Consider the following 23,146-nt stretch of genomic DNA (forward strand, 5'->3'; position numbering starts at 1 on the left):
CATTAATTAATACCTTCTCATTACAAATATTCAATTCGATTCTTTATTTCTTTATTACTTTATAGCTACTAAGACTCTGATTTCATCATAGAGTTCTCTTTCCTCAACATATTATATTCATTAATTGAAAAATGATGTAATATTTTCATTACCTTATAATGAGGGCTGAATCAGACAACCTCGAGCACACGTGAAGCTTTGCGTGCATTAATTGTTTTCTCAAATTATTTCTTATATACGTTTCAATTCTTTCTTCTTCTTTAAAAGAAATAAATCATTAGTGGCCCAAAAAAAAAATCTTTTTTTTTTCCTTTTCTCATTTTTTTTAGCAAATTGCGTCCAGTGCCAAACTCTTATGCTACATAATTGCAATGTCTCTCTTTAGTGAACTAACTGAACATTAAACCTTAATTAATTTGAAGAAGATACATGGTACTAATTGTGTGTAAAGATTGCACACATAAATAAACTTGGAAATAAATTAGCAATGTTGGCTTGTAATCATTGATTCTATTTTATTTTATTTTTTCATTTGGAAATAAAGATTCAATCATTCAAGTTACAATCAGAAAAGTATCACTAAATCAATAAATATTTAATATATATGGATTCCCTTTTTCTATATAAATTATAATTGAGTCTTAACATCAATCTTCAAAAGCCACCACAAAAAGCATTAGGCGATAATTACGTGAATCTATCAACAAACAGCTACACATTATATATGTATATAATTAAATAGATGGATATGTCTTTAGACTTGTAAAGCTTTTGAGTCTTTGACGATGGACGAATTCACACAGACAGCACTACATCTCCTTTTGTACTTACTACTTTACTAGTTGAATTTAGATCAGTTCTCCAATCATAATTAAAACACTCCTAAAATTATATGAAAAATATTTGGCAACATATGCATCCACAAATTTTGACTTATGAGGCGAGTTAGATCACGTGATGATCCATAATAATAATATTTATGCACAGAATGTGAATTGATTGTGATGTCTGTGACTTTCCCATCAAATCATTGATTAAATTATGGACAACTGGCTGACTCCAATATATCACTTTATTTCAAGTCTCAATTATATGTTTGTCATGCCACATATTTTTTCTTTTTTTAAATATGATGCTACGCCATATAGTTAAATGTGAGGAAATTACACCAATGGTCTATTAATTCTTCCAAAAATTTTAATTTAGTCTATAAATTAAATTGTGTACTAAAATGGTCCATTAAATGATAGTTGGTCCCATTTTGATTCAATCTATCAACTCTGTTATATTTTTTTTGTTTAAAAAAAAAAAGGTAAAATTGTCCACCACTTTAACTTATCTTTTCCAACCTCTTCTCTCTCTAGAAAAATCTCAAACTTTATAATTATAGAAAATTAAGATTAAATACCAAATATTAATAGTTTTTTAGTAAAACAGTAAGACACTAATTTTTTTTAGTTTAGGTACTAACCTAGAGTAAAACATTTTGGATTAGGTCACAAATCAATTTGTTATACAGTTGTGACTGTCGAACAGTTACAGTTGTAATTGCCGAACAGTCACAGTTGTGACTATTTACAATTTATAAAAAAATCAAAATTTTTAAGGGTTTCATACTTTTGATTTAGATTTGGGGGATGAAATCCTATAACCCAAAGACTAAATATTAAAGTTTAAGTCTTGCAAATATTGAAAAAACAACAAATCAATAAAAAAAGTTATGACTGTTAGACAGTCACAGTTCGATATAACCGTGTTTTTTAAAGTTGGTACCTAAACTGAAATTTAGTACCTAAAATGAAATAACATAAATATTTTAGTAGTTGAAATGAAAAAACATTATAATTTGGTACCTAAAGTCAATGGACCTTTATAATTATTACTAACTCTACTTTAAATAAAATTGAATCAATTAAATTATACATACATGTACATGTGTTCACCAAAAATTTACATTTGCTAAAAGGAGAAGAGGTTGGGGAAGGTAAATTGAAGTGGATAGACGATTTACTCCTAAACTAAACAGAAAATATAACAAAGTTAACGATTCCGATTAACTGGGACACAACTGATATTTCGTAGACGTACCATTTTAGTACAAAATTTAGTTCGTTCACCAAATTAAGATTTTTAGAAGAAATAGTGAATTAATGGTGCAACTAAGCCTAAAATATAAACAACAAAGCCTGTGAAACCAAAAAGAAACCCTCGTTCTCTATTTTAGACAAGTTTTTTTTCTTTTTCTCTATGTTATTATTAACAAAGTATTTCTAGCTGAGCTGAATCCCACATTCACTTCAGCGACAAGAATAAAGACTCTCCACGTACCCTCTTACAAATGGGACTATTCTCTCTATTTTATTTTTATTCATTATTAAATAGTATTTGGGTGCAATTGAGATTTGAATGGTGATCGAGTTTAGAGGTGTCAAACGGGTCGGGCCGGCCCGAGCACGACACGGCACGGCACAATTAAAATAGGCACGGCACGGCACGGCACGATTAAATGGGCCGGGCTAGGCCGAAGTTTTTAGCCCATCGGGCACGGCACGGCACGAGCACGACACGGGCCAAGCACGGCACGAGCACGGGCACGAAATGGGCCCGAATTAGGCACGACTATTTTAACATTGTTTTTTCTATTTTTAAAGAACTTTTCAACAAAAATATTCAATTTTCATGAAAAATAATGTTAATATTTAATTATAAATAAGAAAAAATATCATAAGATTAGTTTTATCACCATAAAAAATAAAAATAAAAATAGGTCCGTGGGCCGGCCCGTTTAAGGCACGGCACGAGCACGAATGGCCCGCGGGCCATGGGCCGTGCTGGGCTTAGATCTTAACTATATGGGCCGGCCCGAGCACGGCACGAAAGCACGATGGACTCAACTTAAACGGGTCGGGCCGGGCCGGACCGGCCCGTTTGACACCTCTAATCGAGTTGTTGAAAGTTGAAACACTTTGCATTTTGCAACCTCCTTCATTTATTATTAGTGTGGGAACTGATTTTTCTCGTTGAATAAGAAAATGCCACGTGTCCCATATTTATTGTAAGGACAAAAATACCCCTAATGCTTTGCAAGTTTGCAGTATATATCTCCAATCAATATATTTTTTTGGTAACCGCAGTTTTATTAATTGATGCTAGCTCAAGGCGTTACAAGATTAGCCAGAACATGAGGCACAAACCAAGGAGGTACCTCATTGTTCCACACATGAACATGATCACAAGTTCACAACTTAGTGCAAAATGGAGCCAAAGTGTGAGCTACATGATTACAATTGTAATCCTGCGGAATAAATACACATTTCACACTAGACATTAAACTCAAAACACCCCTAGCATCATCTAAAAGGTGTCCATCAAGTGCTAAGTAATCCTCCACCTGTTGAAGTTGATCTAGAAATCATACCTTGAGCATCTGACTCCAAAGTAAGAGAAACATACCCAACACCATACGCTAATTGCAATATGCGGCATATTGCCATAATGTATTAATTATAGACTGAAGAACATAATATATAATATATAATATGAAAAAAAAAATTTGGTTTCTATATATATATGTTTACCTCCAAAAACAATTTTGTTTATGTGGTTTCAAAATTCCGCATTTGGTCTCTATATTTTATATTGTTTGCAATCTTAAGACATTATTTTTTAAAAATCAAAACTAATAACTTGTTTAAACTCACAAGTTTTACTCAAAAATGACCAAAAATCATGATTGTAACCTTGAATTTGATTTTCAAACAAAAATTTAAAGAAATCTCAAACTTAAAGTTCAAATATTAATAATTTTGTGAGCCTCAATTTATTTAGCAAATAAATAAGAATTCAATCCCCTAACAAAGTTTTTCTTGAAAATAAATGGATAATTTATTCCCCAATTAAACTATTGAGTTTTGTTAAAATTTTCCTAAGATTACAAACAACATAAAACACATAGATCAAAATTATTTAATTATCATATTCATAGGTAGCTGCTAATGTATATATATACAGAGACCAAAATCGTTTAATTTTTTCCCTATATAATATATATAATATATATACACACACATATAGAAATAGGTGTAATGTGAATTTTGAGAGGGATATTTAATCTCACAAACGGTGTTAACAAAAAGTTTTGACAAAGAAACATTAAGAACAATATCACATGCATGAGGTTTTAATATAAGTTCATGTTTGCAATGCACCATTCTAAAGTATAAGCATATCATTAATTGCATTGCCATAATGCCTACCGAATTTTTGGTCTTTAGTAGCGGTGCATGTGTGCACGCAAGTTCTTGTTCTTTTAATTATCATATATTCATAGGTAGCTGCTAATGTATATATATACTTTCAAAGCAAATATTGTTAAAGCAGGTAGCATGAGGTCTCTTTTTGTATCACATATTATCCAGAGGCCTTTAAGTATATATATATAGTAGTACTAGTACTCGATCGATTGGGACATAAAGTTTGTTTGTACCAAATATATATCAGAAAGTCATCTTGCACCACCTGATGATTCACCTTCATCAGCCTCAATCAAATTAAGTGACTCTCTTCCATATTCTCAAAATCTCAAGCTGCTTTGTCACTGTCAAATCTCATTTTCATACAAACTACAATTTCCTTTCAAGTTTCAAGTTGCATTTTGTTACCAAACATACATGTGTGACATATATGCATGTTCTTGTGACTTTACCAAATTTGAACTTCTAATGAGATGAATATCTACTTAAATGTGTGATTTAAATTAACAATCTGACAACATAATATATTAAACTATATAATAAAAGAATATTATCTAATAGAATTTTTTTTTCGACTAATAAGCATCTGCATGTGTATTCCCCTTTATATAAAGATGAGAAGTGATGTATTGACAAATGGACTAAACAATAGGTTTATATAAATCTTTTGCCAGCATGATTGTATGTAAAGAATCTAGTCAAGAAGATCATTCTTACAGCATGATTGAATATTTAAGCAGTAAGCATCCCTCTCCAGGATTATGTCTCCATCACATCTCCTTCTGCTACTACATGTTGAATTTAATTGGGCGCCAACAAGTTTTGCATATGTATTTAATTCAGTCCTTTCTTAGATCAATTCCCCCAAATTACCAAAATATTAATTCAAGGCCAAAAAAAGCAAATTCCTAAACGACTTTCTTGGTAAATTTTGAAAGGGAATTGAGTAGTCTGATCACTTGGTAATTTAAAAGATTAATTAGTTTCTGTCAAGTATTTGATTTGGCAATCTGATCAATAGTAATATCTCTATCCTTGACCATGTTCTGGATTAGAATCAAAAGCATATTTAGTGGAAGACTTGGATAATAGTCCTGATATATATATATATAGGTTTTTTCTATTGAGGTATATCTCAACTTATTTATGTTGAAGTATAAATATCAAAACACTAACTACTATTTTTTTTTTTTTTGCCATGAAAACACCAACTACTATTTTAACTTGTTATATCTCAAACCATTGTAACAGTATTTCATTTATTTATAATAGATAATGATGAGTAAGAAAGTTTTATATGTCACATATACTCAAATCAATAATATACTAAGAAAATTGAGAACATCTAAGAGAATAATATCTGCATTCAAACCCACATATATATAAATTACAAGACTTAAATAGAAAAGCTTTTTTTTGCTATATGAGCTATAGGCTATATCGGGCTAATAGGTATAGACCCTGTTTTTAGTCGACCCTAATGCAAATAACAAAAAGAGGAAACATTTTGAATCTTTTCCAACGACTTAGAGCAAAGGGAAAATTAGAGAATTGTGCCCTACAAATCTAGAGGAACTGGTGAGTGAAAGACATATCTAAGATTTTGACAAGAACCCATTAACATATTTTTGCTTTAATTGTTCTACATGCATTTTCTTGTTTCACATTCCACCCATTAATTCCACACTTATTCTCTTCAAATAAAGGTGAAAATGATTATAGGAAAGACCTGGTCCCACAAAACTTTTGAGACATCCAATCAAACTTCAATATGGTGCATTTGTCAAGGTAGTCAAGGTACACAACATTGGAGGTTTCCCACCTAATAGGAGAACTCATCAATTAATGCATTTCGTTTCTACTTTCAGCTGAAGTGCTCAACACCATTAATTTTATGGGTTAGTGAAGATTTAAACATTATTTGAATACAGCTGTTTTATAGATATAGTACACAAGGCTTTGTTTAGTTGTGGCCTGTGGTATTAAAGTAAAAGGAAGGAATATTTTTGGAGCCAAAAACTTCCTACAGTGTTCAAATACTAGTTTTGAAAACCGAATTGTAACTGCATGAGAATCATACTATTGTGATTGGGTGATAGTCATACCTTAATTTATATGTTATTTATTAATGTATATTTCATTTAAAATTTACAATATAGTCTAATTTTTAGGGCCTAAATTCTAAGTTCTGAACTATTATAAAATCTTAAACCTTTATCAATCCTAATGTAACTTAAATTATTTTAAAAAAAATTTAATGTGTCATGCAAAAAAAAGAAAAAACTCTAATGTGATTGTATGAGTCACACCAATAATCACAACTATATACTAAAACACAAAAATAGAATAAAAACAAGCGTTCATATAGTACGCTAGACGTGGTTGGAACATTGCTTGTAAAGGAATTCTGCCTCCTAACCTATTTTTTATACCAAACTAATAGTGTGTCATTTGTTTAATTAATTAGTACCTAACCTTAAAATATATATATATATGAGCAGTACGTGTTAGAGATCTCAAATTTGTATTTTAAATGATGTGTTAATATTTTATTAATTATACATGACCTACCCTAAAGATTATTTATTTCACAACAAGTATATGTGTAATGACACATCATTTGAGATCCAAATTTAGAATATAAATTTGGGATCCCTAGTATTTTGATATATATATATTGCTTACTACTGTTTTATTAAAAGAAATTTTCTACTAGGTATTTAGTCTAAATTTTTATAAATTTTCTTCATATCCGTTTTAACCATTTCTCTTTTTCCAACTAACTTATGGTTTAGTGGCCGGTATTTCTCTCCACAATGTTAGAGAGGTAAATTTGATTCCCTACTCTCCAAGATAAAAATAAAACAAAATAAAGAAAACCATTGCTCTCTTTTTCAAGGGTTTTTTTTTTTTTGTCCAAATTAAAAAAAAGGCAATGAAAGGATGACACACTTGCAAAAACACGACGATAGGTTAACCACTTGCAAAAAGCCGAGTGCTCAACACTGTTCACCTAGCGCTCAATGTTTTTTTTTTTTTTTTTGAAAAATAACCAATATTTGACGGTAACTATCATTGTCACAATGCAACAGTGACTATTTAAATTGAATAAAAATAATACTTAATTATAGATGTACCTTCTGTCTTTTTTCTGACATAAACATGTCAAAACTAATAAAACCTATATAAAATACAAAATTCAAGATTGTGGAATCACATCCACGTGTAACAATAGTTGTTACTAATTGTTACTATTGAACAGTAACAATGATAGTCACAGTTCGACAATGGTAATCAGCCCAGTATGCCAAAAAAAAAAATGACACCATGTCGAGCACTCGGCATTGTGAAATCACGCCTCACAGCTATAACACGGGTTTATTATCATTTTTTAACTAAAAGTGGACCTTTTTATCATTGAAACTTTTAGGTAGGTTGATTTATAATTAAGGGTTGTAAAGTAGGCTTTAAAATCATTTGTTTCTTTTTTCATTAAAAATAAAAAATAAGATTTTTTTTTAAAGTCCAAAACAAAAAAGCCCATAATTGAACGGCCCACTTACAAACAGACGGTGACAGCCCGGTCCACTTTAATGAGCCAAGCGCTCGACACTATTCATCAAGTGCTCGGCAATTATCACTGTTCAACATTGGCAATAATTGTCACTGTGCAACAGTGACTATTTGAAACTGCATAAAAATGATACTTATAAATATACCTTATGTCATTTCTCACATAAACATATAAAAAACTAATGAAACCAACATAAAACATGAAATTTAAGCTTGTGGAGTCACATTCACCCGCGTTATAACGTAAAATAGTTGTTACAAATTGCCATTATTCGACAATAGTAATCTGCCAATTAAAAAAAAAACAAAAAGGCATGCCAAGCTCTCGGCATTGTAAAATCATAGGACTTGTTATAACGTGTGTTTATTAATTAAAAAGTAGACTTCTTTATCATTACAACCTTTTAGGCATATTTATTGATCATTAAGGGCTGTTAAATTGACTATAAAAAGTATTAGTAGGGAATTATCAAGTTAGATTACAAATTAATGATCAATTTAAAACATGACACAGGAATTATCTATAACCATTATGAGCAAAACATTGCAACCCAACCCCGTGCTTGGTTTAAGAATCTTGAATGGATCTGCGGCCTGCTCAACACTGGACCCTATGAACCCAAGTACACCGTAAAGCCCAAGTCTTGAACTACTTAATGCCCTTTTTAAACTTGATTAGTTGCGTTAAGGGTTAATCAGGGTTACTTATCATTTTGGTCTGATATCAAGAGATACTTTGGCACAAATAGAATATGTGGTTTGCTAATTTAAACGATTCTATGTTCACCCACTCATGACTTGAGGTTTTGCAATCTTTTTTTTTTTTTTTTTTATTTGGGGAGGGGGATTCAATATGTCCTAACATTGGGGAGAGAAATACCACTAATTTTGAGACTAGTTGGTACCTCAATGTGCAATCTTGCCCCTATAATTAAAAACATGAAAAAGATTGTCAAGTAAAATTAATAACTAGATTGAGAAAGGAGCAACCCCACAACACACCTTGACACCATCCCTAAGGCCCCCTTCGGACTCCCCACTCCTCAGGACACCTTCACTCTCTCCAACCTCCCAATCTGTTTCTTCCTTTCTCTTTCTCACTCTCTCCCTTCATCTTTCGCTCCCTCTTGCTCTAGCCAAGAGTGGAGGTTGGCAACCAAACATAGAGAGAGAGAGAGAGAGAGAGAGAGAGAGAGAGAGAGAGAGAGAGGCATCAGGGGCTGCAGCGCTCTTCTCTTTTTTACTCTCAAGTGCTTAGGAGGTTGTCAAACTTCTCAAGGGGACGCAAGTTTGATTGATTACCTTCAAGGATAGAGAAAACTAAATTTCATAACAATAAGAACAATTTTGTGCATCAGGCAGATCTTAAACCACCGTTCGATTGGTGTAGGTATCAATCGCTTTACACTATGGCTACAATTGTCAATCAAATTTGCTTCTTTATTTTCTACTTGAATTTTAATATTTGTGGTGTTTATTAGGATTTTTTATAGTCTATTTAAGTATGTTTTAGGGGATATTTGGTTTCAGATTTAATGTTAGTGTTTTTTAAGGTTTATTACGCTCTACTATCAGACAATTAAAAAACTCAACAAAATACAGTCAATAACGTAATTAAGCTAAATGACAACCCGTGCACGTCCGTCAACGTAAAATATACCGCTGAGCGCTCAGCAGCTGCATCTGCATTTTGAGCTGCATCTACATTTATCTCTTGATTTTCTACTTCAACTTTAACATTTGTGGGGTTGATTAGATTTTTTTATAGTGTGTTTTAGAGAATTTATTGGTTGAATATTCAAATTAATATTTTTCTATTGAAAATATATAATATAGTTGCAATGTTGTAATTGTAAAGGCAGTAAAAATTACAAATGTAGTTAATAACGCAAATGCGATTGTCGAGCGCTTGGCGATAAATTTTGTCCTTGAACTTAAAAATGCAACCGACTATCCTGCTAGATAAGAAAATTAGTAAGTTTGGCATGAAAATTAAAGGACCCTTTTTTTATTTAGGATATATAGTGTAGCTGGAATGTTTTGTAACTACAGCTACAATTAGTTGTAGCTGCAGTTGCAGCTGGGATCGATGTGAAACGTCGATCAATCATTGCTTTTGTCTGATAAGAAAAAGTCAAAAGCAGTGGTCAATTATTTATAGTCTACTTTTGCTCACCACAAAAAGGTGATGGTGAGTATTACTACCATAATGGATAGATGACATGTGTCACCCACAAAAAGATGGTCAGGTGACACATGTCACTCATTAACCATGGTGAGCAAAAATGAATCCATTACTTATAGTTTACGGACCCTTGAAAAATTTATTGCTGTGATCCAAAGAACATGTGTGGGGGTGCCCATAAAAGCCCTCTACTTTCTTTATTTTCTTTGATTTTTTTCCAAATAAAGATATATAAGAGAAGAGAAGAAATAAGGGCAAAGCCCACAAGAAAGCAAGGGAGGAGCCCAAACAAGCAGTTCAAGAGAAACGGGTTAACACATAGTACAGGCCCAGAACAAGACCCACACTTAAACAAACCCAAATGCCTATTTCCCAAAGAAGAATGGTGGTAAAGCCCAACAGGTTGATGGTGGTTGTAAGGAAGTTGGCAGTGACCAACTTCACATTCTTCAGGATCCTCATCACAATCGCATGCATACACACATCATGTAGGGGATTCATCTAGGATACATGTATAAAGAAACCAACAAAGATGATCATGGTCAGAAGTTTGACATTTGCACCCCAAGTTCTGAGAACTCCAGTCATTAAACTAAAACAAAAATGTAATCATGAAAACTCGGAATTCATGGTACGCTTCATCCAGAAAAATAAATTGGCAATTACATTGCACGCATACAAATAAAAAAAAAATATCAATAACCTGCAGGAAAATAACACTGAATAAAGAAGCATCATATCATGCACCACACACGGAGAACAGTTTGGCTCACACATTATATATCATGGAATAGACAAGTTGCCGATATTGTGAGAAAGAAGACTTTTCTCTTCATTTTATTAAAAGTAGTCAAGGTACAAGGGGAGCCCCATTGCTACAAAAGAATAAAGAACCTATAACAGGAAGCAGCGAACACCTCAAGAGAGATCAATGGGAATACCCCACTTCACTCACAAGAATTGACTGACTGACAAAAACCAATTTACATGGATTTCACTAACCCAACCTCTACTCTTTAAGCTTTGCAGGAAGGTTCTCCTACCAAAGACGGAAAAATACCCCGGCCTGAGAACCTCAAGAATCACCAACAGTGCAAATTGCCCCAATTTGAGGCTCTGCACCAAAGAATGTAAATTTTATCCTAGGTTAATTTTTTTCACTGCTCCCAGAATCAATCTTTAGCTTTACCCGTGTGTTGTTAGAACCCCATTAGAGAGAAATTGAAGTTAGCAACGTGGTCAGGTTCTATGATATGTGCCCCCTCCTCTTCTAGAGGGTAGTAGTAGGCCAACCAGATAGTTGGCACTTCCTAGTCATCTTCTAATCTTCAATTTAACCTCCTCTCCGGCCCTAGGAATGACGGGCCTTTGACTTTAAGGCGCTTTGGCCCTATCTCTATTGGGGGTGGTTCTCTATGCCTCTTTCCCATCTCAGGCTGGTGGTGCATATCCTTTCTGTGGTGTTCTCGCTGTCTGCCAACTGAATCTTCATTGCCCAACTTCTTAAACTTGATAGAGATGGGAACGCTACTTCCTCTAGGAATGGTACTTCCTCTGGCAAACCTGTCCTCCTTTGGAGCACTCTCTGGAACTCTTTTGTAATTACTATTTGAAACAAATTTAGTTTTCGATTCATCAGTGCTGCAACAATCTAACGCCACCGATTGCCCACATCTTCTTTCAGGTTGCAGTTTCTTCAGTCGTTTAAATCCCTGTTTTTTGCAATACGTCTCAGCAGTCAGCAATAAACATCCATACAAACAAATTTAACTATAGTTAAACAAAAAATTCACAGTTTGTGTGTGAATGAGCTTCGGTTGTAAAAATCCCTTAAGGAATCCAGATTCTAAGCTTCAATGAAACATATAGGATGACTCAACAGATCCAGGAGATCTACCTCTACTCGTGCCATGGACCAATCAAGGTCTACAATAAATTGGGGGGGGGGGGAGGAGCGAGAGAGAGAAAGAGATTAAATAGAAAAAACAAGGAAGATGTGATTGTCATGCCAGATACAAAAGACAGTGGCTCCATTACCATACTTTACACAATACAGACATATGACAACAGTACCTTGATATGACAACTAAATGGAAATTTTTTTAAAGAAAATCAGGTCACGATATGAAAGTAAACTATGAAGTAAAATGTAGGCCGCCACCACCCTAACTAGTAATTACTTAATACACAAAAAAGAAAAGTGACAAATGAAAACAGGAGAAGGCCTAGATCCTACAGCTTTCCTTTTTTATTTATTTTTTTTTTTTTCGATGAAATGGGGGCCATTCAACTTTCCATTTGAATTTGGTTCAAACATATCATGGAATTAAATAGATCCTCACCCAAAACCATGCTTAATACAAAAGTGGATTCCCACTTTGTGGGTCCAATAGAAGTATATGAAACCTAAATTGAAATTTAATTCCATTTGACAAGTAAATATTTTATTATAAGCATTACACTGATATAAAACAGAAAATAAATGTCATAGATAAATCTCAAATTAATAAATTAAATGACATATCAATGATCTGACTGAAAACCATAACTGTGAAATGACATGGCACAGATAGAGAATAATCATTCTAACTAATCTCATGCATTAAAAATTGAAGTAAAGGACTCCATGAAGTATACCTGGTTCTCAGAATGCTTTGATGACGAGACATCGTTTACACTTCTTTTATCCACCTTCAATGAAGAACGGCGCTTAACCCTAAAGATCTCTGAATCAGAATCATCACTGCCTTGATCCACCATAGGCCTAACCTCCAGTCCATTAAAACTTCTGGGACGCACACTAGAGCATTCATCATAAGATGGGGAGGATTGAGAAGACTCATATGCACTGCGCACTAAGTCTTCAGAAAACCTTTTAGAATTTAGATTCCCCGTATTAGAGTTAGTATATCCCTGTACCTGCCAGGCAAATGCACTTTAGTTAATTAAAAAATTGCTCTTCAATTCATTGCAATATAAAAAATAAAAATAAAAATAAAAATAAAAAGCTCTAGACCTATTTCAGAAACAAATTTAATTAGTGTCGTCAACATTAAGCATTAGAATACAAAAGGCGGCAACATTTAGTGAAAAGAGCTTACATTATTGGGTGCAGAAAAGCTCTTAAGAGGCTCTGAAAGTGAACAAAGAGTCGATGCAGCAAATGAAATGGAATGTTCTGACACTGCAGGACTTGAACATTTTGCATCACAACTCAACATGGTTAGGCTATGAGAACCAGGCAATGGTTCATGTGATTGATCCTGAGTGAGTTCACGGTCCAATCCAAATTTTATCTCACAATAAGGAGAGTATCCTTTCTCAACTCTCTGAGACATATTCAATGGATATGAATACAAGTCATCACCATTTTCACCTTGACCTTTAATTTCCTCTAGCATTGCTTCTTCCTCTTCAAACTTTCTGGCTGCAGCTTCCATTTCTGTTATTTCCTCCCTTAAAAGGAGAGCAGGTTTGCTCCCACATGAAAAGTCAAGAGACCTTACATCTGTATGGGCAGCAAGATCATGATTAGCAACTACAAGAGATTTTTAGTTGAAGGGTTTATATATCCGTTTGTATTTGGGTCCCGTTTAGTAACACTTTTTCTTTTAGTTTTTGGTTTTTGTTTTTAATCAAAGAGCAAGAAATAAAAAATGGGAGGATAATGAGAAGAGATGATAGATGTAAGGGGAATAGTATAAAATGTATATGAAATTATAGATAAAATGAAACTAAAAAAAAAATAAAAATTAAATAGTTTTTTTTTTTGTGTTTTCGACTTGTTGTTTCACACATTCTCCTTCATTTAAAAAAATAATAATAATAACTGAACCAAAATCCCAAAAAACATTAGTGAACAAGCCCTAAATATTTGAAGAAAAAACGTGCATCATTGTGAATGGGGGAAGTTCAAGGACAATCCTTGTATTAAGTCTGAGATAGTACTTCATGAATTTATAACATTTATTCAAACTGAAGAAGACATACCATGGCGAAGGCACACAGGATGCATGTAACAGCTGCAATTAATGTAAGCTACATAGCAATCACGCTTGCATAGGCTGCAGAGAACTGTTCCATAAGAGTTTGGCAAAACACCAGTGCAAGCCCCTGACTTCATTAAAGACCAGCGAGCACGATGCTGAAAGCGCATCAATCTCACAAAAGAAACCTTAATGCAATGATGGGAGACCAAATCAGCAGATGAATAATCTGAATCTTCAAGTTCTAAACTTGTATAGAGAAGCATGGCTTCTTTACACAGAAGTTCTTCGTGAGGAAGCAGAGGCATCCTGTTAAGAAGCGCATAACGCCGGCTAGCAATAGCACCTAAAGGGAACCAATTACCAATTGCAAAGTTGACTGCCTCACCACAGTTGAAACCTGTATTTCCATTAATAAAAAAAGTATTATATCTATATTTCTAAGAAACTTTCTAAATAAAACAGAGTAAGAGATGGAGGTCAGTGCAGCATCCACTTAGTGATCCTTTATACTTTTTGGCAATCTGAAGGGAAACTAATATATAAAGGATCCTTACCATGACTAAATCCAGCATGATATGCTCTAGGGAAGGTAATAACAAACTCTCCTGGCCTTTGCACAGCCTTGTAGACAGGGACACCATGTTCCAACAAAATATTTGGAGGAAACAAAGTTGTTTTCCCCAATAAGACATCAAAGGCTCCATCTTCTCCATCAGTTGATATGATATCACGGGTATACACATGTTCCTTCACAACCTTTTCAAAATTCAGAGCAGCATGACCTGGAATTCCATACCAGGTTTTGGATGCCCCACAATGATGATAATTGATACTGCCATAAGAAATAATGAGAATAAGAATATAATTGGTAATACCCTAAGAATATGAAATGGATGACAATCTTTACAAGGATTCAAGAGGACATATACCTATACAAATAATGATCCTCCACATGCCAAGCAAACATACTAAATATCATTCCAATGTATAGCATAGGATCAGTTACACCCTGTTATAAATCAAACATAGGATCAGTTACACCCTGTTATAAACCCAACTATCATTCCAATGTACAGCATATAAATAATTCAAAAGATTTTAAGAATTAGTCTCACCGGAATTCCTGTTTCTAGAAGACGCAAAATGGACTTGGGTAACCTTGAAAGATTCTGAAATCACATAAAGAGGTTGAATCAGTCAAGTTACATGACAACAAATAAACAATAAACCAAATGAGAATATCTCTTAAAAAGTGGTAAACCTTCATGCTAAATAATAGTCATATATCTGGGTCATTTAGGGTTTAACTATAATAAAATAAAATAAAATTCGGTAAAGACAGAGAAACGAAGAGAAAAGATGGATGATAAGAAAATGTAATGCATTTCAACATAACACAACACCATGTGTTGATGCTAAGTCAATGTGTAAAAAGAACAAACAAGAGAGAAAGCACCAATATTGTTAATATTCTCTAATTCTATTCTGAAAACCCCAATCTTATAGTCTAATTCACTACCCTAGGATAACTAACATACTGCATTATTCATTTTTTTTGTTTGCTTATACAACATTTTGATTCAGACAAAAAAAAAAACAGCATTTTGAATTTTGTGGCCTTCCACTTTTGGTCAAAAATATATCAAATCTTTTGTCTACAGTTCTTTTCTCATTCATATATTGCAAAGACCTCCGTATCTGAATAGACTACAAAACAGAAAGAAACATTGGTAGAATCAACACCTTTAAATTCCATTTGCTATTTCCAAGCGGATCACTGAAAGAAGATGAAAAGGCACTACCATCTACATCACATGCATATTCAACAGTTTCTGTCTTTCCACAAGCAATTTCCTGCCAAAATTCTTTTTCCAAGTATGTGGCAGGAAGGGATCCAGCACTACAATATCTACGAGCAAAAACCTTGTTCGCCATTTTCTCGAAATCACGGAATGTATAATTTCTGAAAAATTAGACTCACACTCAAACAAACTGAAGATGTAATCAATTAACACATTGTATTTCAAATTAGTGGAAACGCTCACCTTCCGCTCATGAAAAAGGTGACCCTGTCATCATTGTCCCACTCAGCAAGACGAAGAGGTTGTACTCTAGTTGTGAACTTGAATCCTGCTTTCTCCCTCATCAATACAACCCCAGCTGGAGTAGAAGCACTCAAAGGGGAAATAATCTTGCATATGCCTGAAGATATCATTGCAGAAAGGAAAAAATGGATCATTAGTCATTCATGTGATAGAAAAACTAATCAATATATTTCTCAATTATATACTTATCTTACATGTAACGGGAGAGAGCTAATTAACATTTATTCAAGCACATAAAGCAATCACAAAGAGAATTTATGTATACATAAATGTACGTGTGTGTGTGTATTTCAAGAACATTTATATTATCACGTACAAAATATCTAACATATGGATGGATGGACACAACAGGCATCTTCAATATTAAAAGAAAATTGGAATTTGAAAGGGGGGCCACCAAAGATACCAAATCTCCAAATCCGATCAAAAATTAAGGGAACATAAATTTTCTGCACAACCAAATATTAGATGAATAGCCAAGAGACAGAGGAAAAAAATAAATCTCCTGACCAAACCAACAAACATTTCCTAATCTCCACATAAATTTAAAAAAGAAGAGAAAATAAAATTTTTAAATCTCCTAATCAGCTCCTTGAAAAGGATGAAAGAAAAAGAAGCAAAACCAGCAATTAAGTGAACTTATATATATTGCACAAACTCAATATTACATGAATTGCCAAGAGACAGGAAATGCCTACTAATTAACATAAAAAAATGGTCAGGGTTTATTGTTTAGGAAAGGACTACCCTTTTCGGCATCAATATATCAAAACATTTGACTGGATTTTGTTGTTTGGGAAAGGACTACTCTTATGAGTGACCTCAAATTTTGACTTGGGATAGTGGCTTAGCTAAGTCAAGTTTATTGGATTGATAGCTTAACTTCTAGTCCTCTGTTTTTCATGTTCTCCTCAAAATTATTTTTCAAAAAATCTCCCATGGTGCAAAGACCTCATTCATATTTATACTAATACATAAATGGGAGCCCTGAGCTTTAGTTAGCAGTGGAGCCCTGAGTTTGATTTCATGATTCTCCTATTGATTTGAAATTTCAAGGACACTTCATGAGAGAAGAGTAATCTACAAAAATCAGAGGGCATAAGCTTTGGAAACAACTACCAAGTTTATAAATACATTAGTTTATCTTTTTTCTAGAACAAGTAAATCAATTGCATTAATCAAAAAGGCAAAACCCTCAGTATACTCACTGTATACATATAGAAGTGTAGTAATCTGTATAATTAATCTACCTCTACTACATACATTCCCCAAATTAAACCACCCAAAAAGAAGACTAAAAGCATTGAATTAGTCGGTCTACAATAGTGACGGGTCTCAGAAGGTCCACAATCGCATATTTTTGATTTAGAACTGTTGCATTATACACGTATCAAAATCGCAAATGTAACAGACAGTCAATAATTTCAAATGTTTGAAGAAAATTGTAGAAAAAAAATATAATTCAATTCAAAGAAAACATAAGTAGCATTACCATATTTTGAAGCTTCTGGAGCTATCTTCTGTAAGTAAACCAAAGGATCGTCAAACTCCTCCTTTGCTGGATAGTATACAGGACACTCGGGAATTTTCTCAGTCCATTCTAGATCACTTGTTTCAAACTTATCGACCCTACGCTTCGAAAAGGCATCTTTGCTATGTGAAGCACCACTGGACTGAGCAACTGAATCCACACCTCCATGTAATCTAATACCACAGGATGCCGGAGCTTTTAAAGCGTCCCCTCCGCTTCTAGCCATCATATTAGTGAAACTTACAGGCTCGATAACAGTTTCTGATCTCATACGCTGAAGCCTTCTATGCTTCAGGAATTCTAAACCATTTCCGGCCTCCTTGGACAAACAAACCCTTCCTTCCACCTGTCAACATAAAGCTATTTTGTATACTTAAAATAGAAAATCTGAATTACAAAACAAAGTTCACTTCATGCATGCACAAGTTCTGCGAATTTTGTCCAAATTCTCAATTTGTGAGACTAAATAGATTACTACTAAATCAGCAAGAAACAAACAGAAGCTCATAGCAAACAGCTTGAAGATCTCTGATACACTGCTCTTTCTAAAAGCAATCAGCTAAAAATTGTTCCACTTAATTAGTTCCCAATTTAAGCATCCCTATAAGGCACTGAACTACAGCATCAAATCTGAGCATATAGGCATAGAACCGTACAAAGAAATACATGGTTATCTTGCATTCACGTAAAATGAAACACCAAATCAAATTAACTTGCGACCAGACAACTTTATCTAATCAAATGGTCAACAACATTTTACATCGCATGTGATAATATCAATTGCATTTTTCTTGGGAGAACATCAAATGCATTTTAAACCGATTTATCTACAAAATTTCAAGGTAAAAAAAATACTTAGATTCTATCTGAAACTTCACTAAATAAGCTCCTCAATTTCTCCAAACGCTTCAATAAAATCATAAGTTACTCAAAAGTACCAGCAGTCAAACGGATAATCTCTCCGTTAAATTGATCCTCACCCAAACCCAATATTCTAACATAATTAGAGTCTGAAACAGAAAAGGAAACAAAAATCTAAAAGCAAAAATAATAATAATAATTACCCTTGAAAACTTCAACGTCTCCAGAACTTCAAATCACTATAAAACTGAACATTCTAAAACACAATAAAAAAAAATTGCTGAAAATTTTATTGAGAAAATCAACTCCTAAAACGCATTTTGGGCATCCATTCGTATCATGAATTCCACAAACTCTGAAAAGCAAAATTTGACAAATCAATTTGTTTAGAAAGAAAAAAAATGTTTTAAGAACAATAAATATAACTACTCCAGAAAAGGAAACAGCAATGTACAAGATCTGAACGACGAAACAGACGAAAATAAAATCTCCGAAAGTTTGAAAAAAAAAAAAAAAAAAAGACAATATGTAAAAAAATATATATATTAATAATAAACAAAACGTACCATCTCATTCCGAAGTCGCTCTGTATACGCCTCCGTCTTTGTTCACGTCAACACACAAAGGATAAGGAAACCTCAACCGCAGAAAAACTGAATCCAAATCAGAGAACCAAACCCTAGATCGCAATTTCAGCAACGGCAAATCAAGAGCAAGCCAGGAACGCGAACCAGGCAGCCCACATTCTCGCAAAACGTCAAAAACGGCACCGTACGGGGTCGCACTCGGAGATCCAAGGCCTTCGGCGACCGAGTCAACGAAACAAAACTAAAATACCGACGAGCGTCGATGGGAGAGCACGACGTATCGGTTTTCCGGCGAAGGAAGGATGCTCTCCGCCGGAGACAGAGCGGTTTTCCTGTGAGAAAAGGAAGTTTCCCGGCGAAGAGAGAGAGAGAGAATAGTGAAAGAGAAGAGAAGAAAGAGAATGGGCTGAAAGAAACCGAAAAAGAGCTAAGAGTAGGATAATTTATAGTTTTATAGCCGTAAAAAATTAACGCTTTAATGCCTTAAAATATTAAAAAATTTAATTTAATCTTTTTCTCACCGGTTCACACTGGGAAAGTAAATCGGATGAGGACAAGGAAAGCGAAATTAAAATGGAAACTAATTAGAATTAAAGTATATAATATAATTACTATATTAATTTTAGTTTTCGAATTAATTATGTTTAAAAAAAAATAATTGAAGCATATTAAACTTTTGTGTGAACCAAAGTGGTGGTTGTTAGGTGGTTCAACCAAACGGCTTGCCGGCCAAAACGCGTTTTTCACTTCTCCCCTCGCGTTTTGCTGGATCTGGAAGCTTCCCGTTTTCCTTTTATGACAAATTTACCCCCGGTGGAACTTCCGTAGGTGAATACAGAGGCTGGAATAAATATTTAGATGAAGGGTGTTTTGGTCAATTGGAAAGACGGTGTTATCGACGAGTTTTGGTTGCTGTTTGGGTCAGAGAAAGAAAAAGTTACGGGACAGACGGAATTATCACGTGTGTAAAACCGCAGTCTCATTAAGTACAGAGACTGCAAATCCAACCGTCCATCTGATTGCTTTCCTTTTGAGATGAACGGTCAGAAGTCAATGAGAGGACTGATTCGAAAGTTCCAATTTCCAAACGCAATGTACTTGATGGTTGAAATTTCCGACTTGTACAGGATGAAGTTCCCCTACCTTTCAGTTAGTTAGCTTTTTTTGGGAAAAGACATTTAACTCCCCGGTTGGTGGCCCAGTTTGCAACAAAACCAAGGGTGGTTTCGACTTTTCCCTGGGCTTTGCGCAAGGGAGGCACCAAGATCACTTCCATATAAGTGGATGAACTACCCTCATGGCCTGACCGGACGTAGTTCCCAAAAACAACATGGAGTCGACACGTGGCAGTACGATCTGAACCACAGGGACACGTGGACGAGGATAATACAGTGGTTTCTGGCACTCTTACTGTGGGTGGTGCCAGGACGGGAATAGCTGGCAGTTAGAGCAGGTTTCACGCGCCCATATGACCGGCCTCAGCTTTTCCTTTTGCGCGCGCACTCAGTCTCACGAGAACCCATATGCGAAAACCACCGGCGGTTTTCGGTTTCCGGTCACCCTCTGTGGCCCTAGTGTTTCTCTCTCTTAACGCTATTGGTTGCTTGCGCTTTTAGCTTTTGTTATGCGGAGGTTGGCCTAATGATTAGTTTTCCACAGTCAGCGAAAAACTAAGCCTCTGAATGACAAAATTTCTTTTTTTTTGGTCAGAAAATTACGTAAATGAAATTTTCACACTTTTTTTTTGTCAAATTAAATTCAGACATAGGACAATAATAAGGTCATGGTTCTTCTGGCGGCTCGGCTGTTACACTAAGTCAAAGACTCAAAAAAGTTTGAAACCAGTCTTCGGCTCAGCGGCTAATGGCGCCGGCTTGGCTTGGCTTGGCTTCGCACCAAGCCACCCAATGACAAAAAGCCCTTTTAAAAAAAATATTTTAAGTAACTGCCCCAATAAATGACGAAATTTACTCCACCTGTTTTTGTGGCTGGCTGACTGCGCGTACGGGTGAGGGTATTTTTGGAATTTCGGGCAATGGTTATGTGAGTTCCCATGCTTTGGTGGTAAGATTCTGTTCTGGGAAAGTTGTGGAATTGACGAAAATGCCTGGTTTAACAGTGCGGAATTACTTGAAGACCTTCCTTCAAGGCTTTTTTATTTTCAGCTTTCAGGGAATGCGTAATGCGTGTCATTCATTCATGTTATTGTTTGGAGTACAAGTTGTCTTTTTCTTTGGACCACCAACAAAGAAAGTAGGCTCAGAAAACCAGCCTTTGTCTCAAGTAAAAAATGAAAATGGAAAGAGATCCAGAATCTTTGGCTTCAACCATTTGATGTCACCGTGGCCAAAAAAAAAAAACCATTTGATGTCACCACTCACCACCCTCCCATTATGAAATCCAATTCCATACCCAAAGCAGACAATGATTATGGTCCTTAAATTAAGTTGTTTGGGATCATAAATGAGGCTATAAATTCTTACCATAAGCACTAAGATAGTGGCTTTTATGGTATGTGAGTGCTCCAAAAATTTTCTTAGCGTTGGTAAGTAGTTATTACATCAAATTTATAAGGAGAATGCTTATTACTCCAATTACTTTTTTTTTTTGTAAAGTCCAAATATTAATATCATATAAGTTGAGAAAAAATAATTAAGAGAAGAAATAAGTTAGATTGCTTTGTATTACACGAGCATGGTGTTTATTTTGGCTAAAGAGGGGATCTTTTGTGGCTTATGAATTGTATTGCGAATAATTTTTGTTTAACTATATATTTTATCCTTTTAATATCATTGACAATTTAGCGTTAAGAAAAAACAAAGTTGTGATACTTAATTTCAAGAGTACTTAGAATTCAGTGATACTATAATTAAGGGGTTAACCCAAGCTGTGAGGGAGGGTGAGCGAGTGATGGGTTAGGATTATGATAGGTTCGAATTGTATTGCAAATAATTTTGTTCCAACTATTTTATCATCTTAATATCATTCACAATTTTGCATTAAAGAAAAAGTTGTGATACTTAATTTCAAGAGTACTTACCATTTAATGATACTATAGTAAAGCCTTAGGGGTTAGCCTAAGTTGTGAAGGAGGGTGGATAGGTGGTGAGTTAGGATTAGGATAAGTTTCAAGTTGTGATCCTTAATTTCAAAAGTAACCGGTCTAACACATCACTTGGGTGAACCTGCTTTGATATCATAAAAGAAATTGGAGCATTCAACTCAAAATCAATTGGAATTGAGATGGCTAAAACTCTTATAAACACTCATACAAAACACTCCACATTCTCACAAAAATAATAATATCATAGTCATTAATTTTATTTATTATATTTATTTATCAAATGAGTTTAAGACTAGATTTAAATAAGTAAACTAATATTAAATTGTTTAGTAAAAGAATTAAATAAACAAATTTGATAAGTATATATAGTATTAATTAGTTTTCGCACACTGGATAACAAATTTGATACCACATTCAACATAAAGTGGGTCAACTTAACATAAAAGGAAACAAGTCGGGCTAAAAATGGGTTTGAAATCTAAGCCTCTTAAAGAGTTAAAGGTGCAAATTCCCAAAGCAACGCCTATAAACTTGGAAGTTAAATATATGTATTAAAATACCTAAGCTTGGAAGTCCAACTTGGTCATTTGGGACAAGAAAAAAAGGTAAGATTTTCACTATTGAAGTAGACCCACAACACCATGTTTGTATCAAGGTCATCTTATCTTATAATAAATAGCAGAATGATACCACAAGGTTGTGTACTAATGAGTGATTTTCATAGATGACGAGAAAAACAAAATACTCTATATAATATTGATGTTGATGTTAAAAAAATTCCATTTGGATAAATATATATAGAATGCAACTAAGTGGGGCCACTAGAATTCGCACATGGATAGTTGGCTGGGTGTTAATCTAATTTAATTATGAGGCTAATTGGGTTGATTAAGCTTGGAAGAGTTTATTCTCGAAAAAAAAAAAAAAAAAAGCTTGGAAGTGTTTTGGTGAATACTTAGCATGTCAAGAAGTAAGTCCAACATAAAGAAAATATTTGG

The 23,146-nt window shown here is 34.2% G+C and overlaps 1 protein-coding gene across 2 annotated transcripts; it reads right to left on the reverse strand.

Annotated features, from left to right (window-relative positions):
- Positions 1-10,819: 10,819 nt before the first annotated feature.
- Positions 10,820-19,503, reverse strand: LOC147273419 (Transcription factor jumonji (jmj) family protein / zinc finger (C5HC2 type) family protein). 2 transcript variants are annotated; one of them, XM_086227461.1, is made up of 11 exons: positions 19,064-19,503; positions 17,598-17,982; positions 16,046-16,202; positions 15,744-15,963; positions 15,116-15,169; positions 14,930-15,009; positions 14,555-14,832; positions 14,002-14,397; positions 13,113-13,519; positions 12,649-12,924; positions 10,820-11,723 (listed from the first exon to the last, which is right to left on the reverse strand). In XM_086227461.1, exons 1-11 carry the CDS (start codon positions 19,064-19,066, stop codon positions 11,340-11,342), a joined length of 2,640 nt encoding a protein of 879 aa, XP_086083587.1. In that variant the 5' UTR covers positions 19,067-19,503; the 3' UTR covers positions 10,820-11,339. The 2 variants fall into 2 exon arrangements, with proteins under 2 accessions (XP_086083587.1, XP_086083586.1); XM_086227460.1 differs by having other exon boundaries at positions 12,649-12,930.
- Between the last annotated feature and the right edge of the window lie 3,643 nt (positions 19,504-23,146).

Source organism: Dryas octopetala, chromosome 9, assembly GCF_963921425.1.
Source record: "Dryas octopetala chromosome 9, drDryOcto1.1, whole genome shotgun sequence".
In the NCBI taxonomy this organism is placed as follows: Eukaryota; Viridiplantae; Streptophyta; class Magnoliopsida; order Rosales; family Rosaceae; genus Dryas; species Dryas octopetala.